The sequence below is a fragment of the Xylocopa sonorina genome, chromosome 7 (assembly GCF_050948175.1).
Source record: "Xylocopa sonorina isolate GNS202 chromosome 7, iyXylSono1_principal, whole genome shotgun sequence".
Classification (NCBI taxonomy): domain Eukaryota; kingdom Metazoa; phylum Arthropoda; class Insecta; order Hymenoptera; family Apidae; genus Xylocopa; species Xylocopa sonorina.
The window spans coordinates 11,478,505-11,499,632 of NC_135199.1; the positions used below are offsets into that span (position 1 = coordinate 11,478,505).

At 49.9% G+C, this 21,128-nt stretch overlaps 2 protein-coding genes across 2 annotated transcripts in view; both read left to right on the forward strand.

Annotated features, from left to right (window-relative positions):
- Positions 1-21,128, forward strand: part of LOC143425286 (mitochondrial import inner membrane translocase subunit Tim17-B) — a 106,295-nt gene that overhangs the window by 34,332 nt on the left and 50,835 nt on the right. The gene's annotated exons all lie outside the window — the stretch shown is intronic.
- The window catches only part of LOC143425267 (uncharacterized), a 46,099-nt gene continuing 28,959 nt past the window's right edge, over positions 3,989-21,128 (forward strand). The window contains exon 1 of the mRNA XM_076897944.1: positions 3,989-4,976. Within this exon, the coding sequence (XP_076754059.1) occupies positions 4,883-4,976 (94 nt within the window). The 5' untranslated portion in view covers positions 3,989-4,882. The remainder of the gene's footprint in view (positions 4,977-21,128) is intronic.

The following is a 21,128-nucleotide window of genomic DNA, read 5'->3' on the forward strand; positions in this document are numbered from 1 at the left end:
CACGGGTGGAGCATTCCTCGACGATTCGTAACGTCCGCGGGGAACGTTTCCTCGCGATCAAACACACGGATGGGTTCTGATTAAACGGAGGAGCCGTTTGGTATTTGGTATTGGCGCGTGCAGTGTCTACGTTTCAGATTAAAGTAAAATACTCCGCGCGGAATCGATTACGTTCTTTTTTCTGCCCCAAGCAAACAGAATTGCGGTTGCACAGAGTTAAATAAATATTGTATCTTTGATCGAGCGACACTGGCGGATTCGTTTTTCGCGTCCGAGTTAGAGAGCGACTTTGAACCGGCGCGAATAAATGCTCGATACGCACATTATTCATTCGCCGTGCACGTTACGTTCTTTTAGAGCAGAACAATTACGAACGCGAAGCCTGCAATCGCTGAAAACTTCAATTCTCTAATCGATAATTGATTGCATCGCTTACAGCCTGGCCCCGTTCCTCCCCCTCGCGGCTCTTCTACTCGCGAGATTCGATCGACAACCGTTGCCGTCCCGCTATTTTCACGACCGGTGAACGATAAAGTTCCCTTTAACCGCGTCCAGACAAATCGGTTCGTCGAGCAACCCGTCGATCGTGTCCGCGATTGAAATGGAGGAAAGAAATCGAGACGAGGAGGAAGATGACAGTAAGGAAGGAGAAAGGAGGGAGGAAAAAACGGGGCAGGTGATAGAATCGAGTTTCTCGATCGTTGAATCTTGGGACGACGAGCAGCCACGGCAGACGTCACGTTTTCCCATTATCAGTTCTGATCATGGTCTAAGGTTGATTAATTTCCATGGTTGAGGAAACCTGCGAATCGATGATGCGCGGTCACAAAGGATAATGACGCAAGGATCGAGATTGCGCCGCAGATGGTCGCTCGCCGAAGCGAGATGCTTCAATAGCCTCGCACTATTTTTTAATACACCTCGGACGTCCTTTATGCGAACGCAATCTTGGAGAACCTGCCTCCGTTGATGATTGTTTCTCACCGTTTCCCTTTCTTCTTCCTCGAGCTATCATCGCGAAAGGCTGTTTCAAGTGTACTCGAGTTGAACTTGAGATGTAACGCTGTTCAGAACGAATTTCAACAATCTCGAAGCCTCGAAGTCTCGATGATTTATGTTTTAGAAAAGTTCTCGAACTTGTCGCATCCAGAGTTGCGAGGGAAAATGGTTGATTCAAATTTGAAAATGCTAGCTGAGAGCGCCACGACGCAGCGGATGGCTGAACTTTCTCGTAGATTAGTTTCCACGCAGCGTCGACAGATGTCGCGATCTGTGTTCGAATGCGCGCGTTAAACTACTCGAGGTATTTCACAAAACTTTACGAATCGGCACATTACGTTATGCACCAATTTCTATGATGCGAGTTCAGATTCGTATCGTTAAGCGAATTGAGATTAATACGATCGGCGGAAGCCAATAAAGAGAAAAGGAGCCGATAAAATAGGAAACGACGTCATCCTTCTGTAGAAAATCGCTCGTTTCCATTTCGCAGTTAAACATGAAATGTTAGTTATTCTATTTTTAATCTGTTTTCCCGTCGCTTCTTATTTTATTCGTTTTTCACAGTTTAACGTGCAGGTTGAAAGTATAAAAGAATTTCGCGGACCGCTGAGCGAGTAAACAGGAAAGAAGTTACACGGAGATGTTTAATTTGAATCGTCATAACTGTATCCACAAATTGTGGCCGCTTTCAACGTTCGAACGCTTCGGGCGGGTCGTAAAGAAATGTTTGAAAAATGCAGTCGAAGCGGCGGCATTTCCACAGCTGACGTATCTCGTCGAACAGTTTCGGTATATTTTTCTTGCATAATTTAGTTCACCAGACGCTGCAGTTCTTTTAATCGGCGCCAATTTTCGGCCTAAAATACTGCTCCAGTTTCACGGAATATGGAACACGCGATCTTTCCACGATTTTCGTGTTCCTGCACCCGCTCTCAAGAGTCACGAAAATCCCGTGCGAATAAAATCTATCTCAACCCAATTAACAATGAACTGGTACCTATAATCACTGGCTATAACAGTTACTTTTTACGACGGTTTATCTATAAAATTGAAATCGCCATCTCCGTAACGGGGTGAAACAATTAGAGTTAAATAGGTCAAAAGTACATGCGCGAAATGTGTACTCCGCTGCGATAGAAAAGGCGATTTGCATAAAGAGCATTTGCAACGATGCAAATGCGTTCATACGAGCGACTGATACACACAATTTAACTACCGTTACGGGACAGTCCGTGCGGATAGAAGCGGCAAGTCGATCGAACGCGGTAAGGAAAGGTGGGCGAAGAAAAGGAAAAAAGGAAGAGGAGAAGAAACGAGAGAACGAGGGAAAACGGGCGGAAGCGCGTGAAGGCTACAAACGAAACGTGCACGCGTCAAAACGTGTTACAATTTCACGCACGAAAAGGTAGAGGAGAAGGTAGGTAGGTAGGTGGAACGCGGAGCCCGGTACGAACGGGCTTACACCCCGCGGTGTGGAGCCGCGGAGAGCCGAACCGGAAGGTGAACCGGAGGCAGTCGATATAAGGGAATTAATTTCTAAGCTCGTTCTCAGACGGGACGTCGCGGTGACGAATTTCCGAAGAAAGTAGCGACGCGCGCATAGAGATGCGCGTGCGATCGGGGTTCGAAGGAAGGAGGAAAGGAAGAAAGGAAGGAAGGAAGGAATGGAATTTTATTCAAGAAGCGCTCTAATGCGGGAAGTACGGGCTCGGTGATTTCCGGATGCAATCGGTTGTTTCCGGCCGGGCGGCCGCCCTCCCGAACTAAACCATTCATTCGACGGAGAGCGAGAGGCGTTGGATCGAACGAGGAGCGAGATAGGAAGGTAGAGGTAGGTGGAAGCGAGGTGTTCCCGGTTGGGAAGAGGATGGAGAAAGCGAGCGAGCGAGTGAATGAGAGGGCGAGGAACGGGAAGGGCAGGAGGAAGGGAGAAGGAAAGGTACGCGATACGGTTAGGGGGGAAGAGAGTTAGCGGCGAGAGAGCGAATACGCGAGAGAAGGCATAGGCACGGCCGATTCGAGAAGGTAGGCAGGCAGCCAGGCTGCTGGTAGGCAAGAGTAAGAAAGCGAGGGAGCAGACTGGCCGGCCGCGCGCGCTGCAGTTTAACAGAGCTGCCAGGCAAATCGACAGCAGATGTGGCCAGTTAGCTCGGTGCTGTGTGCTCGTACGGATCTCGGTGTTCCGTGGACTTTCGATGCGCCGAGCGAACCCCCAGTCGATAGCAGGGACGGCGAGCAGTTTGGTTTGAGCAGTCGGCGAGCGTGACCCTTGCCGCCGCGACACACGCCGTCCACGAGAGAACGATGCGAGATCGAACGCTGTGAAAGGCTTCGAGAAAGGCTCCGTGGTTGACGAAAGTCCCGAACGGAGAACGCGAAACACGTCCAGCCCGTGGAGGACGGAACAAGAGACAGAGGAGAGAAGCACCGGGCACGGTGTTAGCCGAGGAGGATCGCGAGACGGAGAGAAGAGGAGAGAACAAATCGAATGGAACAGTCGGTCGCGCGCCAGCACCAAGAACGCAGTGACCGTCGTACCTGTCCGTCGGTGGCCGAAGACTTGCCCGATCGAGACTCGGGAGTGATGTGGCAACGTTGCTGGTGGCTCGCGAGCGGAGGAGTCAGTCGTCGCTCGGCTGTTCTATCGTAGTCTGTGTCTGACAGTGCAGTATAGCTGCCAATAGAACCGCGAGGGCCCGTCAGGGCCCACGAGCACCGCGCGAACCGCACCACCGTATTCTCATCGCGGTCACGATGACATATTCGAGAGACGCGAGTACAGGCCACGACACCAGCGAAGAACGGACAGTACTCGTACAGCTGTACCGCGCGTTCCTACGATAGCCGCTACGAGCAAGAACCGCGTTATTCGTTATCGCCGTTGTAAAATAGCCGATGGGAGAAGGGGAGAGTAACGTTGCGTTTCGAGCCGCGACCCTGCGATCGCAGTGTCGCGCGTATATTTCCCCCCCGTTGTATACACGGCCTTTTTGTCGAACCTTCGCAGAAGTTCCTAAAGTGCGCGCCGGTTCTACGAGTCCGCTACTCGAATGTCGAGAAACGAATGAGTGCGTGAATCGTGACATCGTGTCAGAGTGTACCGGAGAGTAACACTCGGGGTAAGAGCAAGAGAGCGAGAAAGAGAGAATCCGTCTTTCTTTCTCTCGCATCCCGTAGAGGCCGTGGTCGGACTTTACGCCGTCGTACGCGCTTCTCCCCTCCCCCTCCTCCTTCCCCAGTATCCCCCCCCCCACCCCTAATGGACTGTTTCTTTCTCCCTCTCTCTCCCTGAAGGCCAATTTATCTATCCCGTCGAGCGTACGTCTGTCTCAGTCTATACACCATTCCTGTCTGTGCGCTGGCAGAGTTTTCACTGGCGCGGCGCGACACGGCACGACACGACACGGCACGGCACGGCACGGCACGCGCGCACGGGTATACGCGACACGACACGTAAACGAAACCGGCTGTCCAGTCGAATCGGGAGTGTCAAAGGAGATTCGACGAGGAAAATCACGGGCATGGGAACAGTAGTGTGTGCCGTGGACTGATTCACAGTGCGCGATCGGTTGTCTCCCGTGGAGAGCACCGTCCGAAGAGGATCTTGCGTTTCATCCGGTGTGCGGTGCCTGTGTGTCCCTTTACACCAAAGGAGGAAGAGAGGTTAGGTTAGGCTAGGACTCGCGTCACCCCCGGCCAATATACTCCGTCCTTGTCTGTCGCACGCTTCGTTTCCCCCACCTCTCTTTCTCTGGCGCACGGCGAAGAGGAACGCAGACACGAGTGAGGCCAGGCCGACGTTACACACACGCGACACAGACACACACCGTAGAGACACACACGCGCGCAGGACAATTGGGTAAAGAGGAGGAAAATACAAATGCCGATCGCCGGTGGAATTCTGGTCGCTGGAACCGCGGCTCATTGCCTGTCTTCCGCCGCTGGCATGCTTCGATACCTCGCTAGACTTTCAGGTTAGCACGCAATTTCATCTCTTATCCGTTCGACGGAACGTCTCCGTCGTTGACGGTCGCGTTCTCGATTATTTCACGTTTCGATTCGATGGGGAAAAGCGGGGGGGAAAAAAAAAAGAAGTCGCGCCGCGCACGCGAGAGGAACCGCGATGTGTAGAGAGAGAAAAAAAAAAGCACCAACGACGATCGGTCGTCGCGATGTAACGTTGCTTACGAACGGTATTCGCCAATAAGAACCGCCGATAAGTATTACCAAGAAGTACTACCAATAAGAATTCTCTCGCTCGTACGCGTACGCTCGACTGGAACCGATCGTTGGGGGAATTTTGACGGATCGAACCGTGGAAAATTGTTTGTTCTCCGTTCTCGATTGTTTCCACGCCTGCTGTCCCCGTTCTAATCCCGATCCCTTATTTCGTTCGCGTACGCGCGATCGTCGTACCATTTTTTCCCAGCATCGAAGGCCCGCCCCGCGGCTTAGACGCGGCACTCTCTCCGCGTAGCCCGATAAAATTTCGCTATTTTCTCGGTCCGCGTCTAGCCGTGTCGGCTGCCGCCGGGGAATCCATGCGGTTTCGATTCCCAGACTTTCGAGTCAGTGCACCGCTACTGCTAGCTGTTAAATGGAAGCGTACAGCGGGCGACGTAGACAGAATAAGAGGAACAAAAACCGGGAGACGGCCTCGTGTAGCTCGCGCGGTATTATACGAGTTCGCGTGTATCCCGTGTGCAGAGAGGATTTGACGTATCGACTCGGATTTCCATACCGTCGCGTAAAATTAACCTTCCCCGCCATACGCCATCCACCCCGTCCTTTAATCCGTGTCATCGATCCGTGTTATCGATCGACGATATAAGTACGTCCTCTTTTTTTCGCCTCGCTCATCTACTAATCTCTTTCTTTTCTACACGAACCCTCGTCTTTTCATTAAATACCAATCGGTATTCTTTTTAATACAACACGATAGAAATCGTTATGATACGTATGATAAGGAAGATATTACTGATAATACCTTTGGTATTTAATTAACCTTATCGGTGACTCAATGGGCGATGGACAGGAAGGAAGTCTTCCGCGATGATCGCATTTACTCGGCCGATCGATTATTCGTATTGATTAGAAGGTTTATCAAACGGAAATGAACGGTCACGCTTTGTTCGAGGTGAAAACCCATCGGTTTCTCGGAATCGATCGGACAGGTCGTGACGTCGATTCGCGCTTCCAACACGTAGAAACTAGAATTACGACGCGATCGTTCTAGATAAGAAAGAAGAATAGGAGAATTTTATTGTAGAACGAGAGGAGGACGATGGTAATTATTTGGATTACGGCAATCCGTGGCCGCGTAGCGAGAATCAGTGTCCCCTTGGCAGGCCGTAGCGACACAGCAACACCGATTCTTCTCACAGCGGTGTTAATTAGCGGCCAAATGATCGCTATTGTCGCCGCTTTCGCAACGAGCAGCGCGTCGCGAAACGAGCGCTTGTCCCTCGAGCGAATCGGCCAATTCTCTCTCTCTATATTTGCCTCCTCGTAGTATGGAAATTACTACGATTCCAACATATTTTCAAACACGCTTACATCTTGCCTAGTGTGCGACCGTCGTTATTACGGTTTTTTTTTTTTTAATATAGACAACCAATCGTTTTAGAGATCGGTTTCGGTTCAGCTGTCTAGCATTGAAACGGGATCTATTTTCGGACTGTCGCGAAATTAGTTTCTAAAAGGGAGCGCATAAATTTTCCGTGGCTTTTAAACCCGCGGAATGGAGATACTTTCGAGGTTTCAGAGTCATTCAAGCACTTTGTCGCACGGCATAACAGCAGATAGCGGAAAAGTAGTACGCAGCAACTACGATAAACTCGCCTATTTCCACAAATTATTTATTATCGTCGCCATTCCGTCAAACGAGCGAGCGAGAAATCTCTTGGCAAATAAAATTAACCAGCGTCATCGCAGGTATTCCCCTGATCATGCACTCTCATCGTATCTTATCGCTCTTCGTATCAATTGCAGTGTCTCGTTTTCACTAAAATTTCGTTTATCTGATATCGAACCCTCTGATTCATCGTTCGATTATAAACGATGAACACATTTTAATCGCGATTCAAGGCGAATCTGTCTCATCGAATTCCTTCGGTTCGACTAATATACAATAGAGAAACTACGTTTAATAAACGTGAGATTCGTCACCTTCTTCGCCTCTCCCCCTCTTCGTTTATTCTACATTAATTCATCGACGAATGAATGAACATATAACCTCTACGCAAAAATCGACCGCGAATATATCAAAATATAAATAGAAGCGTGTCTGAGCCACGGTAGAAACTCACTCGAGAATTTACTTACCGTCAGTTCCGACTCGTTACGGACAAAGCGCGAAACCGTACGATATTGACATTGCCCAGAGATTTTTACCAACTCTGGTAATTTAACCCAACCTGACGTCAATCGATGTATCGAGCAGATTGAATTTGGTACCTCTCAGAGCGTTAGACTCTGCTAGACGAATGGTACAGTTGTTAGCTTTGGGTTTGGTCCGCGATCGATTCATCGGTACCAGAGTTTACCGAGTTTTTAATCGACGAGACTAGTCGCAACGCTAACCGAGAACGCGGTCGGAAAAGAGAGGACTATTTTCGAATAATAGGCTGTGGCATCCGCGATATCGCAAGCGGATCGTCGGATTTTCAGCGCTGGTATCCAGCGCGCAAATATGTGGAAGAGATTCGATGTAAATCGCGGCAAAAGTGAGAGTGGCAATGAGTCAACATCCGTGTCTGCTAATTTCCTAGTCATCGATAGATTTCGAATGGAAAACAGTTTCGTGTTGCATTCTTTTCTTTTTTTTATTTCCTTTTTTCCCCAACTGGCGGCTGGTTCTTTTATTTAGTCCCTAGGACGCGAGCGTTACTCAATATCCCTTTAACGCAAACGTTCGTGGTGTTGCAAATTTTTTGGTTCATTTTACCAATAAAAATTGTGCGTGTGTGAAAAGAGAATTCAATTCAAGGAGATTCAGCGAATCTCTGAAAAAAAAACAAACAGTAACGAACATTGTTATATTCCTCGTAAAACGGATAAAAATCTATTTTTCTCACGCCTTTCTTATTCTACTAGTCTCACGCGTTTAAAAGATTTTCCTAGCACCTTCGCAACATCTATTTATTTAGAAGTACGTCGCAACGATTACCATTTTACCTTTATCGATCGTAAAAACGACGATTCTCCGCAGCCTCTGGTTAAGGGATGCTCAACGGTTGTTCTTTTTATTCGGGCGGGATTTATTTCGAATCGGGGTAAAGGGTTGCAAAGGGGAATCGAATTCGATAGGGCAGGATGCAGACAGGAGCAGACTGATTTTCTTGTTAAATCGCTTGCAGACGCTTTATCTTTAGAAGCCACGGACAGACAGTGGCACCGGTTTTTTTCTCCTTAACGGAAATAGCTATCATTCTATGCGCCTTAGAATGAACCGGCAATACTCCGCAAAATTTATTTTCGACGTGTAGGTTTACGTATCCGCCGTCTGGCCGGAATATCGGCCGGGGGATCATCAAAGGGGGCGAGAAACCGGGAAATTCGCTAAATTTCGATCTCGTTCGATCGTCTCGCACCGTTTCGTCGCCTCGTTTGTCGCATTTCGTCGGTTCGCCGCGAGCGAACACGCTTACAGTAACCGAGCCGGTCGTATGGTTTCGCAGAAACTGAATTCCGTCAAGCTCCTCTTAATCTGTTTTACACATCCGACAGCGCGTAGATCTTTAGCGCGAAAATCGTTTATTTTTTATGTCACGATTTGACACGGTATCTCCGATTAATCTGTTACTCGTCGATATACTCGCGATTTGCTTCGTGAAACTTAAGTGTCAGTATCTTTGGAATTTCCGTAGTATATCTTTCGCCGATTATAACAACGAAGAAAATAAAAACGCGTGTAATCTTGGTATTTTGCAACAGTTTGTAAAACTTGAGCGTTTAGATATACGAACAAAGAACAAACGCATCCAGGCTTGATTTCTAAGTTCGATCCACCAACGCGAAAGGTATCGTAACTCGAAACGATCAGCGAACAGCTCCCGTCAGGTTCCGAAACGGTTTCACAATTTCTCCTCGGCGCAGCTCGCCGGTACTCCCGAAAAAGAAGCCTTCTCTCACTTTCACGATTCGCCTAACAGCTCCATCTTACGCTAGAGCTCACTCGCGGTGCTCTCCGTTCGTACTTCGATTCCTCATCTAAAAAAAGAAATGGCGCCTGGCGCCAGAAAATATGAAACATCGGCAGCCGCGGGAAGAGAACGGAGATAGGAAACGAAAGGAGCACGAGGAGCCGGCACGCAACTCGCGAGTCCCACGAGACGAGTCGGCAGTCGATGCTCGATTAGCCAGGAAATCTGGGAAACGCAGTTTTCCCGGCCACGGTCGATCGATTAGTCGATAGAAACGGGCCCGGTGCAGCAAGAGCTTTTCTATCGCGCGGGACGGGCTATGAAATTTTCGCGGCGCTAAACCAACGTTCGAGAGTATTTCTGTCCCCATTAGCAAATAGCACATGAATTATCCATGGCGGCCTGTTAATTAGCGCCGGTGTGTGTTATGTGTCGGGTTTATCGAGACGGAAAATTAAACGGTTCGATACGCGCTGCTCGTGGATAGAGAGGATTATCGGTTTTACGCCGCGGTCCCTGGGAATGGTACTTTCAGCGCGCGCTGCGCCAGCCACTTTGCCCGGATCGAGGCGTAATTTGACGCAGCTGTCGAACGGGAATTGAAAGTAACGCTATTCGTCGATACGGTTTCGAATATTGATATTTTCATCGCATCGGGAATCGTAAAACTGCGCCTGGCTGCCACTTCGTTGCGCCACTTTCTACGTATCGGACCGTATTGCAGTTCTCGTAAACGGGCCGGGGTACCATTTCTTTTTTTCCCCGGCAATTATTCTACTGCCTCGCGCAAAGAAGTTTTACTGCTCGATAGACGCCGTTCTGATTCGCTCGTTTTCGTTCCGCGTAATTGCAGTTTAATATTAGAATAGGAATGGTAACTGGGAGTTTTGGAAGTAGATTCCATAGTTGAGAGCACGCTTCATTCCGTTCATAGAAAATGAAACCACCGTTAGATGGGATAGGGGGAATTGAAACAGTGGAATTTTATCGTTTAATAGTAAAACCCATCCTGTGCTTGCCAGTTGTATCCGGCGTTGATGCACTATTCAAATATATCTCTGTACTTGTATTTGGACGTGTATTCCGTACAAACGACCAAGCCTCGTTTCTGATCGTTGCGACCAGAACATCCTACATTGAAAAGAACATCCAAGGGGGTGAAGACAGTGATTTCGATGAAATTCACACACTTTGAAATGGAAACACATTTGGTGTCCACTATGTAGATGCGTTACATCTCATAAAGCTATTAGAGATTACGAGTTGTGGTGTTTTCGAACGGGGAATTTGTCAGGCTCGCGTCCACATCCGGGACAATGATATTTTCTGCTCCTCTTCTGGAACGTTGGTACACAATGGCCGTGTAACGCCTATTTCTAAATAGACGAGCCCGGCCGTGGGACTGTTCCGTACAACAATGAGTACCGTTATTATTAGGTTTCCTGGACAGACAACTGGCCACCAGACGATCTGTCCGAACCTCGGTGTAAATCTTGTTCGATCCCTTGTCTTCGTCAAAGGATTGCCGGCTTCTCGTTCATCCGTCTTGATTTACGATCGTTCGCCACCGTTTCGTGGTAAAAACGGCCGAGGAAGTTGTAAACGGTAGTAAACGTTCGAACGAGCATTTTCTCATATATCTCAATGGAACAATGGCGAATTATGGTACTTCGAACTACACTCGCGTGTCATTGATCGACACGCGCATTGCGATTCGTAGCTCGTTCCATTCGTTTTTGGGATCGACCAGGTGAAAGGCCGATTTCGGTGTACCATTGACGAGGATACGCACTCGTACGACCGTGCTGGTCGCGTTTCCGGTACCACGTCCGATCTCGAACGGTGAAAATCGTCGGCGTTTACGGTGGACTGCGTCCCGTGCACGCGACGATCTCCACCCGATTGTCGAACGCCGACTCGTGAAAATTTAGTGGCGATCGCGCTTCGTTTCCTGTGAAAACTTCGTTCGTCGATGGATTTCAGAAAACCAGGGAAAACGTGGCTGAAAACATGGAGTCGCGCCTTTTGTTCTCCTTCGAACACCTTCGAGACGTGTTGTTTTAGGACTTGTAATCCTTTGCGAGTGTTGCTTATCGGGACGAAGGATGTTGGAGGATCGCCGGGATTTTTAGAGACAATATTGAGACGAAAGCTTGCAAACGTGTCAAAATGATTAAACCTGCACCGGGGTGTGCATTCGTTGTTTAGCTTGGAAATATTCCCTCTTTCGTTGCTTGCGTTAGATATTCTTTTAGAAATCTGTTATTTTCAGTGCTATCTTTTAAGCGTTTTTTATACTTTCCAACGAGGCTTCGTTATTCTCGGTATGTAAATGATTGTTCGTTGGTGGACCGTCGCGAGAGACTAATGTTGCGTGTTCAGTCGACAGAGCCGGATAATCTCGATCGTGAATATTTAATGTACTCATTTCGACGAACGATTTTACCGCGGCTCCCCGATTTACGTCCGGCGTGGCACGTGAAAGGACGATCAATTATTCGGGCGCGCGACACAAATGTTATTCGGTGCATCACGCGTCGCATTGCCGTTGGATCCTCGATCGAAACAGAATCGACCAGTCGCGTCACTCTTACCCACTCTCGATTTTACCTAACCCAGCGTTACCCGCAGCGATCGTTCCACGCTACGAGGAACGATCGCTTCGCATTCAAATGGAGCCGTCATATTTTGTTGATTTCACCGAGCATGCAAAATCGATGTTTAATTCGACGATTACTCGAATACACTCGTCAAGGCGGAAAGGTAGTTCGATTTATGATAGACCAGCGGCGAGTGAAAGGACGATCGATCATTTGTGTACGCTGTTCGAGCTGTTGATAATGATTATCGATTAGATATCGGGAACTTATCGCGGACTAATCGCTAACAGCGGATAGATAAACCTTGACGGAACGTTCAGGCTAATTTGATCTTGCACGCTAACTCTTTCGCTACTTTGAAATTACACGCTTTTATGATCGACATTGTTCAGAACATTGGCAAACATTGCGACAACTTCATTTCCATGTAACGCCCTCTCCGTTCTAATTAATAATTTAGCATCAATCTTTATTTCGATATCGTCTCGTCGAGGCTGATCGATTCGATGCAATCGGTTTGGAGAGTGGCCCGAGGGCTGCGGCTGGTGCATCAGGAGCAGTGGGCCGCTGCACTGCGACCACTGCGGCGGACACGGCGAGGGTATAAAAGCGGCGGGTGGTTGCGGAAGTCGTGCCACGGTGGAAATAAAGTTTCGAGCAGGAGGGCATCGCGAGGTTAGAAGAGCGGCGATATATCGCCGCGGCCTGATTTCACCACGGCACGAAAACCACCGTTTTCTAAGCCAGACTTTATACGCTCTTCCGCTCGCCGTTAAAGATCCCTTTTTCAACCTGTCTCTGTACACACGTACGCTGTATTCATTGTATGCCCACATGCGACCGTGCCCATAAATCACTGGGTAACTCGGTAAATTTGGCCGAAGGAGCTCGTCACGCGGATACTTACTCACGACACGTTGGACGCTTTACTCGAACTGGTCGTTTTACGTTTGATAAGCTGGCGAAATTTTTCTGTTTTTACGAATGGAAATAATCGAGATAAAATGGAAAGCGTAGGATTGCAAGGTTTCATGCGACAAATTTTCTTCTTCCCCTAGAATTTGCTCTCCCCTAGCAGACATTCATCGTAATAAAATTGCACGCATATGGCGGCATTTCTTCAACCGTCGAGACCTCAGTTGCCAGTCGCTCGATATACCGACGCGCGTATGTAACGCATGTGTGGACGAAGGTGGAACGCAGACACCTGCAGCGTGAAGTTATGCAAATTCGTCCGTGGCGGCAGGTCCGGCGTGTCTTTGGTTCTTTGGTCAGGGTGGACCTCCGGAGTCCATTGGAGCCGCGCCACACGGCGTCGAGGGGCGAGGTCTATAGGTGGCCACGAACGCGCCGCTTTTTTCCACCGAAAACGGCCTGCTAATGCTAAATTACCTTTCGCGATCACGAAACCCTCGTACGTCCGAGCGGGCCGCGCCATTATCGAGCGTTCTCCGGCTTACGTACGATCTCTTTGACTTCGGGGTGGGCCTGCCCGTTATTATCGAGGTGATAAATCGCCGAGGGAATTATGCCTCTGAGCACGTGAAAATTTGCCAGTAATTTAAACCGGCCAGCCTGAGCGCCACTGCGGTCGCTCGAATTCGTACGAGTCGATCTTTCTTTTTTCAATAGTTCACCGCACATTTTCTAATAGAAGACGAGCACGCTGGATGGGCCGGCTGGGCACTTTGGCTTCTGTTTTTTCCTACGTCCGTAGAGAAAACGAGAAAAGAATTCTACGAAAGACATTTGTGTCCTTTTTATCCACGGATCTACCCCGTTGAACGAGAAAGCTCTTTCGAGCGCAGCGGAGATCACGCGAGTCCTCGTGATACGTTAGCATCGAGCATAAATTAAATTTATAGGCTGGATAGTGGAATTTTTATTTTTATTTTTCATCGATTCCTCCTGCACGAATGCACGTGACGCGATAAAGGTTGGAACAAAGTTGCATTTTACTGGCGGCGCGAAACTACCCTTTGAAACGCGAGCCCCGGTGGTCGTTCTCCATCGCTCTGGCTTGCAAATTACTTGGGACGAGATACGGATTCGCTTTCGCGATAAAACTCGCGCACACTAGATGTCAGATGCGCGGCTGTACTTTGCGCGAAAAATGATCGAACGGGATCATCGATCGAGTGTTGCGAGCTGCGAGAGGAAGCCGCGCGAAATGGTGGCTGATTCCCCCCTCGTTCACGTGCACGAAAACCGTCGATCCCGCGACCAATTAAATCCGAATCATCCACCGAATCGCAATCGACGGAACAGTTTGTTCGTTTCCGGGTCCCAATTAACCTTCTGTGAGAACGCAACATTGGTACCCGCGGACGTCCGCCCGGGAGGGTGTGCTGGCGATGGCGGCGAACCTATGCTAATTAACCTATTGCCGTCGCGTCTAATTGCGCTCCGTTTTCGCTTAATGAGGCGACGGTTTACCTGGCGGCGAAATTTCGGGCTGAAAGATTCGCTGAACAACGCGAGAACTGATTTTCGCCCGGCCAATTAACCGATTCTCCTCGACGCCCCCCTCTGCTGTTGATCTGTTACACGGCCGGTGAGCTTGGATCCGTTGCAGATAGACCGATTCTCGTGGGACCGGAGTAACGGGCAGGCCGGCTGATTTATTTGTTCTTGTTTGTTGCAGCTGTTTATGTGGGAAACACCGGTTACGCGGTGTTTGTTCCTAGATCGGTCGAACGTAAAATTGAACATAAAAAACCGCTGTAAATATCGCTGTTTTTCTATTCGTTAATTAACAAAATTCTACACTATTTAAATGTAGTTTTTCGACGCGTATAAAAGTTCAATTTTGATACAGTTCTTTAAACAAATTACTGTTCAGTCGATCGCTTCTTCTCTTGCAATATTTGAGAAGAGAATACTGTTAATAGTATAGTGGTATTTTTCACGTGTAATGAAGCAATTAAACAAGTGATCCCAGGTCAAGGAACAAACGAATAGCTCATAAAATGCGGTGGCTAATTGTGCAATAAAGTATAGTCTATAGCGTAACTTCGAGAGAGTCGTAGTAAGAAGCATATATCAAATGTTCAAGTATTATTACTAGTATTGGCTGTAATTATTCGTCAGAGTATAGAAAACTTGCCGTTCCCTTCGACTCGTCAATGCTCGAAACATCATAATGCACAGAAAATCTCCGTCGCACGTCAACCATTCCCAAAAATGTAAGCCCAAATCGGTATAAACGGTTAATCAGCGGTAAGATCACGAAAAGCGCAGTAAGTCGGTGGACAATGGCCTCGCAAAGCTCCAAATCCTCTGAAGCAGCGATCCACAAAAAGGATTCGATTCCCACCCTTAACTCCGTTCGCGAGTAAGGCGATTTTCAACGTTCCCACGCAAAACAAGCCTCCCTTTTTGTCGAGACGTACCTCTGTCGAGGTAATCGAAGGGATAATTGAAGGGCTCTAGACCAAACTGTTGTAAACATGAAATTTTAAGGAACGCAGATCACAGATACATAAATGGAAGCGATGCTAGTTTCTTGGAACCACCCCCTTTCGGTTCTCCAGAGCATTGCCACTCCGTAAATGCCACCTCAGAGGGGGGCCTCCGGTAAATCGACGCCTCGGAATTACTCTGTACGTGCCTATATCGACGGACGCTCGAAAAACTAATTTTCACCTTTAACGCGCGAGAATTGCGCGATAATCAAGTCGAAACGGGCCTCCCTGAAGCTTCGCTTTTTGCCGCGCGGGGCATCGTGATTTGGAGCAGTTCGATCGAGAGCGTGCATCCGTGAAATCAGCCGTCGGGATTCGGCGGGTCGATCATCGTGCGAAGTGATAAAGACAAGTGCGTAATAACACCGCGCTGTTCGCCAGCTGGGGTTTTAATGAGTCGCTAACTGTTCGTTCTGCGCGGAAATTAATATGACCCGGTGTGTGCGTTTCTCCGGTTGAACGGGGTTACCCGTGAGATCGAAGGGTAATCGGGATCAAGGGGTGAATTTCTGGGGAAATTGATATCGGGCCCCGTTCGTCGATGCGATAATTGCACCCGCGGCGGTCTCCTTTGTTGACTTTTACAAGTGGGAACTCCTCGGAAACGATCCTACACGGAGTTTCGTGTAGACTTGGGATTCGTTGTTCGATGCTCGTCTCACTGGTAATTAAGTCGTAATTCAGCTCTTCCGAGGTAACAATCTCGCTCGGATCTTCCGATTATACGTAGTATAGACGTGGATGGTTGCGCATAGGTAGGTAGATCGGTAGTCGATGCACTCTTGACTCCTCTCATCGAGATAGTAGCCGGTTAACGTTACATTCGCATTATCTATTAATCCGAGGCGTCGTAGCTTATCTTCGGAGGTGCACGAAGTCTGTAGAAAAGTGGTGGTCGGTAACGAATGCGCGTTCGAGTTGGTGCTCGCTCATCGAGCGATTAAGTCATCGCAGCGGCCAACCGGTCAGCGCGCGCTCGCGACGTCCACTCGTAATTCACGTTTCCAAGGCGATAGTGTCATTCTGGTCCGTCGACGAGGCATCCGTAAAATTGGAAATCGGGATTGAAAGCAGCGGACCGTCTCTTGGCTAATTAACTCGTAACTGTTCCTTTAAATCGAGGAGGCTCCGGGATCGAGATCGGGAACGGGCGCATCGTCCCGAGACGATCGCCTCTGGGGACCCTGGGCGAATGTCAGTGCCCCTTATTTTCGCGGTTTTAAGTATCATTCTATTTACGCCCAGCCAGCCAGCTTTTAGTTGCCACGTGTCCCTGTATAGGTGAGAGGCGCGTGAAAACAGAAGGATGAACGGAGAGAAGTAGAAAGAACCGCGGGTAGTCGTGAAAGAACCCGCGTAAGACGAAGGGAGAGGCGGCGAGAGAAAGATAGGCGCCTCACTCTCTCTCTCTCTTTCTCTCTCTGTCTTTGAACGAGCGTCTCGCGTCTACGAGCGTATCCCGCCTTGCCGGCGCGTATCCAGGAAGTGACGTCAGCCGACGACGTTCTTATGAATTAATTTGCGGAAATCAAGCCTCCCACCTACCCCTTTCTCCCGGCCTCGAGCGCGCGCTCAGATCCTAATCCTTGCGCGCGGTTGCGCAATCCTAACACCGCCTACACGCGGCAAAAACTGTTCGTACGTACGCTACTAAATGCATCTTTATGCGGTTCTTGATCTCGCCTCGCAGTAGGTGCCGATAGATTTGTCGTTCGCCGCAGCTTTAGCCACCCGTTTCCCTCCCCATTCGACGCCGCTGCGTTTTCTATTTTCTCTTAATGTCGCGCGGTTTCTTTTAACGAAGAGACGTCGCATTGTCTAGGATTCCCGTTAGGATAACCTACATCGATAGAATCGGGGCGAGCTGGTTCGGAGAAAAGATTTTGCATCGCAAATGACCGACCGGGGGCCCAACTGCCTCGCCGTCCCGATGACTGTCCTCACCCACGTACCCGTGATACCCGATGAACAATACCTTAAACTTGACGGCGTCTCGCGATCATCCTGTCGCTGTCGCTATTTTAGGCGCGTCACCGCTACCGGAACACGCCGTCGCGCGTTCCCAACCGCGCGAGAGGAGCCGTTCGGATGCCTTCGAATCGCAGGCTGGACTCGAATTCGGTGCGAACGTGCCCGAAAATCGATCGCAACTCTGGCTCATCGTCGTCGAGGAGTAGCGGAGGTTGTCGATCGCGAGTCACGCCTACGCCTCTCGTCCGCGTTCTCTTCTGTTCGTAACGCGAGAAACTCTAGCCCGAGCGTAATTAGCGAACCCGTCGAGCCTCCCCGTTCGGAACTCGAAAATTGGAACGTTCGACGCCTAGACGGGATTCTTTAGATCTCTATCGGCGAGTGGAACGATCTGCTCGTTGGACACCTACGTCCATCGGATCCCCGCGTACCGAGCGGAACGATCTATCCGTTGGACACCTACGTCCAGTGAACCTTACCGATCCAGTCACCGCGTCTCTCGCGATCCGTTTCTCGGACACCTACGGACGTTTCGACGTCCACGCGCACGTTCGCCACTTTCTTCCAAAATCGGGAGCGACTCGATGCCGTCTAAATATGGTATTTTGCGGGCACTTTGACAGCTCCGGGATTCGTTTTACCAACCTATATAGAAAGCGGTTGGGTAGTAAAACCGACATTCGAGTCGAGAACTCGAGAAGAATTCTCTGTTCGCACTCCGTTCCGTTCTACAGATGTTACCCTTGAAAACGAGCGAAAAAGGCCAATCTGCTGCGGGAGCAATAACTAGCAATGGCCCACCACCACTCGCCCTAAAGATCCCTTCTAGCCATTGAACTTTTTCGGCATCCGAATCGATTCGAGTAGCGATACGTGTGTGTTCGAGCAACGGCGAACAGCACCTGGGTGAAACGGTGGTAGACCGTGCACCCCGTCCAATCCGTTTCCCGTTGTCGGATATAGATATTTTGTCCGGCGCATAACGAGCCGCTTGACGTACAAAGATGGCCCTTGGCTCCAGGGACCCGTAGGGATGCCAATGCAGTTTAGGATAATATGACGAAGATCGGTAGCATGAGGCAGGCGGGTGGGCACGGGACAGCCAGATAGAACGAGGGAGAGAGAGGAGAGCCAGGTGTTTCGTGGGGTACCATAGAACGGAACCACCCCCTGCCTATGCTCCCTCTCTGCCTCTTACTTCTGCTTCCTCGACGCACCCTTTTCCCTTCCTTGTCCTCCTTCGCTCTCTTCCTCTGTCGCGTTTCCCTCTTTCCCTCTCCTTCTCTCCCTGCCACGACCTCCCACCCTGCGTTTCGTCTTTTACTCTCTAATTCCGACTGGCCTCCTCGTTATACCGGGTGTCGCGTGCCGAATCGAGTTGTTCCAACCGATCAGCAGGACGGAGCGGACTCCGTTCGCGTCGGTCGTTCCACCGTCAATGCCGCTCGCCCTCTCTCCGTCCAGGGTGGTCCGCGTCGCGTTTTTATCCGTGGCTCTTTAGCGAGTCCATCGGGCAGGACGGCGGTTCGTGCGGTTGCACGGGAACCGTGTATTTGGTATCCTCCCCATGATTGGGAGGATACCTTCCGAGAACCTGGAGAAATCCTGAAAATCGCGTCCCGTCGCGCCTTTTGTCGTGAAAGTCGGCCGACCCCGGTCGAACGAGGCCGGACCCACCGGCGAGGTTGCCGTGTCCCTTTCCGTTGCCCAATTTTTCGCAATCCCGACCGGGTTAACCCGAGCCAAACTACGGATCTCGCGCGTATTGGGGCTGGTCAAGGTCGTTTTCCTTCTTCGTTCGACCAATTCCGTCTAACGAGACTCTCATCGTACCCATCGAATTTGACGAGTACGTGTGCAAGGGAAATCTAATTAATCTATTCTCGTCTCGTTGTCGCGTTATAGTTACATCTATGGTTTTCCCCGCTCTTCTCGGTAGACAGACTTAGAGAATTTCCCTTGTAAGTACGCCCACGATTTCCAGCGGTCTGACAGACAAATGTTGAAACTGTACAGGCGCATCTATTCCGTAACGCTCTCTCGTTCGTCTCTCTTTGTTCTCCGCTTTCTTTAACATCACCTCGTCCTCTTGCCTAATTTGTAGGCTTCGTCGAACATTCCTCCTACGACAAGCTGCAACCAGAGGTAACCGCGCACCTGACAGTCATCCAAGAAGAATCGATCTCGCTAATCGATAGAGTCGTGGCTCGTAATCGTAACTTTCCAAAGAAACTACCCCCAACTTCTCGCGCGGATACATTCCTCGAAACGTTCGTACCATGACTCCCGTTTGCGTCGAGACAGACTTCACCGAGGTATTACGCTCGGTGAAAAAAAAGAAAGGAGCAGGTATTCGTGGCTGTGGAGCGCCGGCTGGCTCGTTTATTGATCAGCGGATAGCTCGAACGCGATCGAAGCTGCGGAACGGTGCGCTCGAACGGAGGCTACGACGAGGGCGAAATCGATATTCGCCGAGCGGTTGCCGTTGGCGCGCGCGATCGATCCCGCGCCACCCGGTATAGAAACGGGCAACGAACACCCAGGAGTTAGAAGAGTCCTAGTGCCTCGAGCCCTGTAATATTATACCGGCGGACTCCCATGTGCACCGGTTTGCGTTTCTGCGTGCATGGTAGACGCCACTCGTGTTCTCTCCTGCCTCCTCCGTGTAGTAATAGTCGTCGTTCTCGTCGTTCTCGTCGTCGTCGTCGTCGTCGTCGTCGTCGTCGTGCTCGTTGTGGACGTCGCGTCGTGCCTCGTCTTCGCGGCCGTCCGTCGTCGTCCAGCCTCATCTCTCACCTCGTCGATCCTTCCGTGAAGCTGGATAATGACCCGAACCGACACTCGACCGTATCTTGCCTGCGATCCCTTCCATCTTGTTCCGTCTTCTCGTGGCTTTCAGAAGGTGTAGCTTCCGAAACTGGAAAACGATCGTTGCGCGATGGTTGCATCGGTAAAGACGAAGCGTTTTTTTCTGTTAAGAGCATCGATGCATCGTATGCATCGATGGTTATTGAATGCAGCTGATGACGATGAAAGAGGACGGGTCCTTCTAGTTTACGAGGGGCGTTGTTCGAAGCAGCAGCGTGCGCAATTATCGGGCGTTGATGTCTCCTCGCGAGGACTCGCGCCTCCGACACAGGCCGTTTAACGTAATTATCGAACGCGTTCGTCGCTTACACGGGTAAGCGGATTAAACTCGCGGTGCTCCTCCCGTTTCCACCGAGATGGATCGTCTCTCGCGCCGTATATGGAACGGAGTCGCAGACCTTCGCACCTGCGATCGAGCCTCGGGATCCGAGGAGTTCGAACGTTCCATGTGCAGCAGGAGATAAAGGTTGTTGCATCGCGTCACGCGGAGAAGCCGTTCGCGTGCTCTCGAGTTAACGCGTTTGCCATCAAACGTTAGGTCTGTCGCCCTCGAACCGGGTACTACGACGTGCCCCAGGGATTTCCCGCGGCTTACAGAAGTCGGGATAAACGTTATCTCCGTATCGTGTGTCCTCAAATCCGTGTTCCCTCGAATAATTAACGCACCGCCGCGAGCGTACGCGACGATCGAGGCCCCGTGCGTGAACGTGAGTTGTACGTCTCTCTGCTTTTCGTTCGCCTCGCGTTTCATTTCGTTGGATCGAACGGTTCGAGGAGATATCTGAAATATGGAAACGACCGTGGTGAATAACGATTTTTAAAATGAAAATGGAGTCGTTGCCAGCGCTCGAGGGATTTTTCAGAGGAACGATAGCCAAGATCTAATGCGTTAATGTTAATCGTTAAATGGACAAGGTATTACAGGTGAGAGCTATACGAAACGAGTGAAATCGCTATCTACGACTCGTTTCGTGTTTGTAAGTACATCGCGCGACGTTGCTCGGCTAATCGAGGACATTTCCTTATCGTGCGAACGTTTTGCCGATCGCGATGTCCCATTTTACAGCGACCTCTCTGCC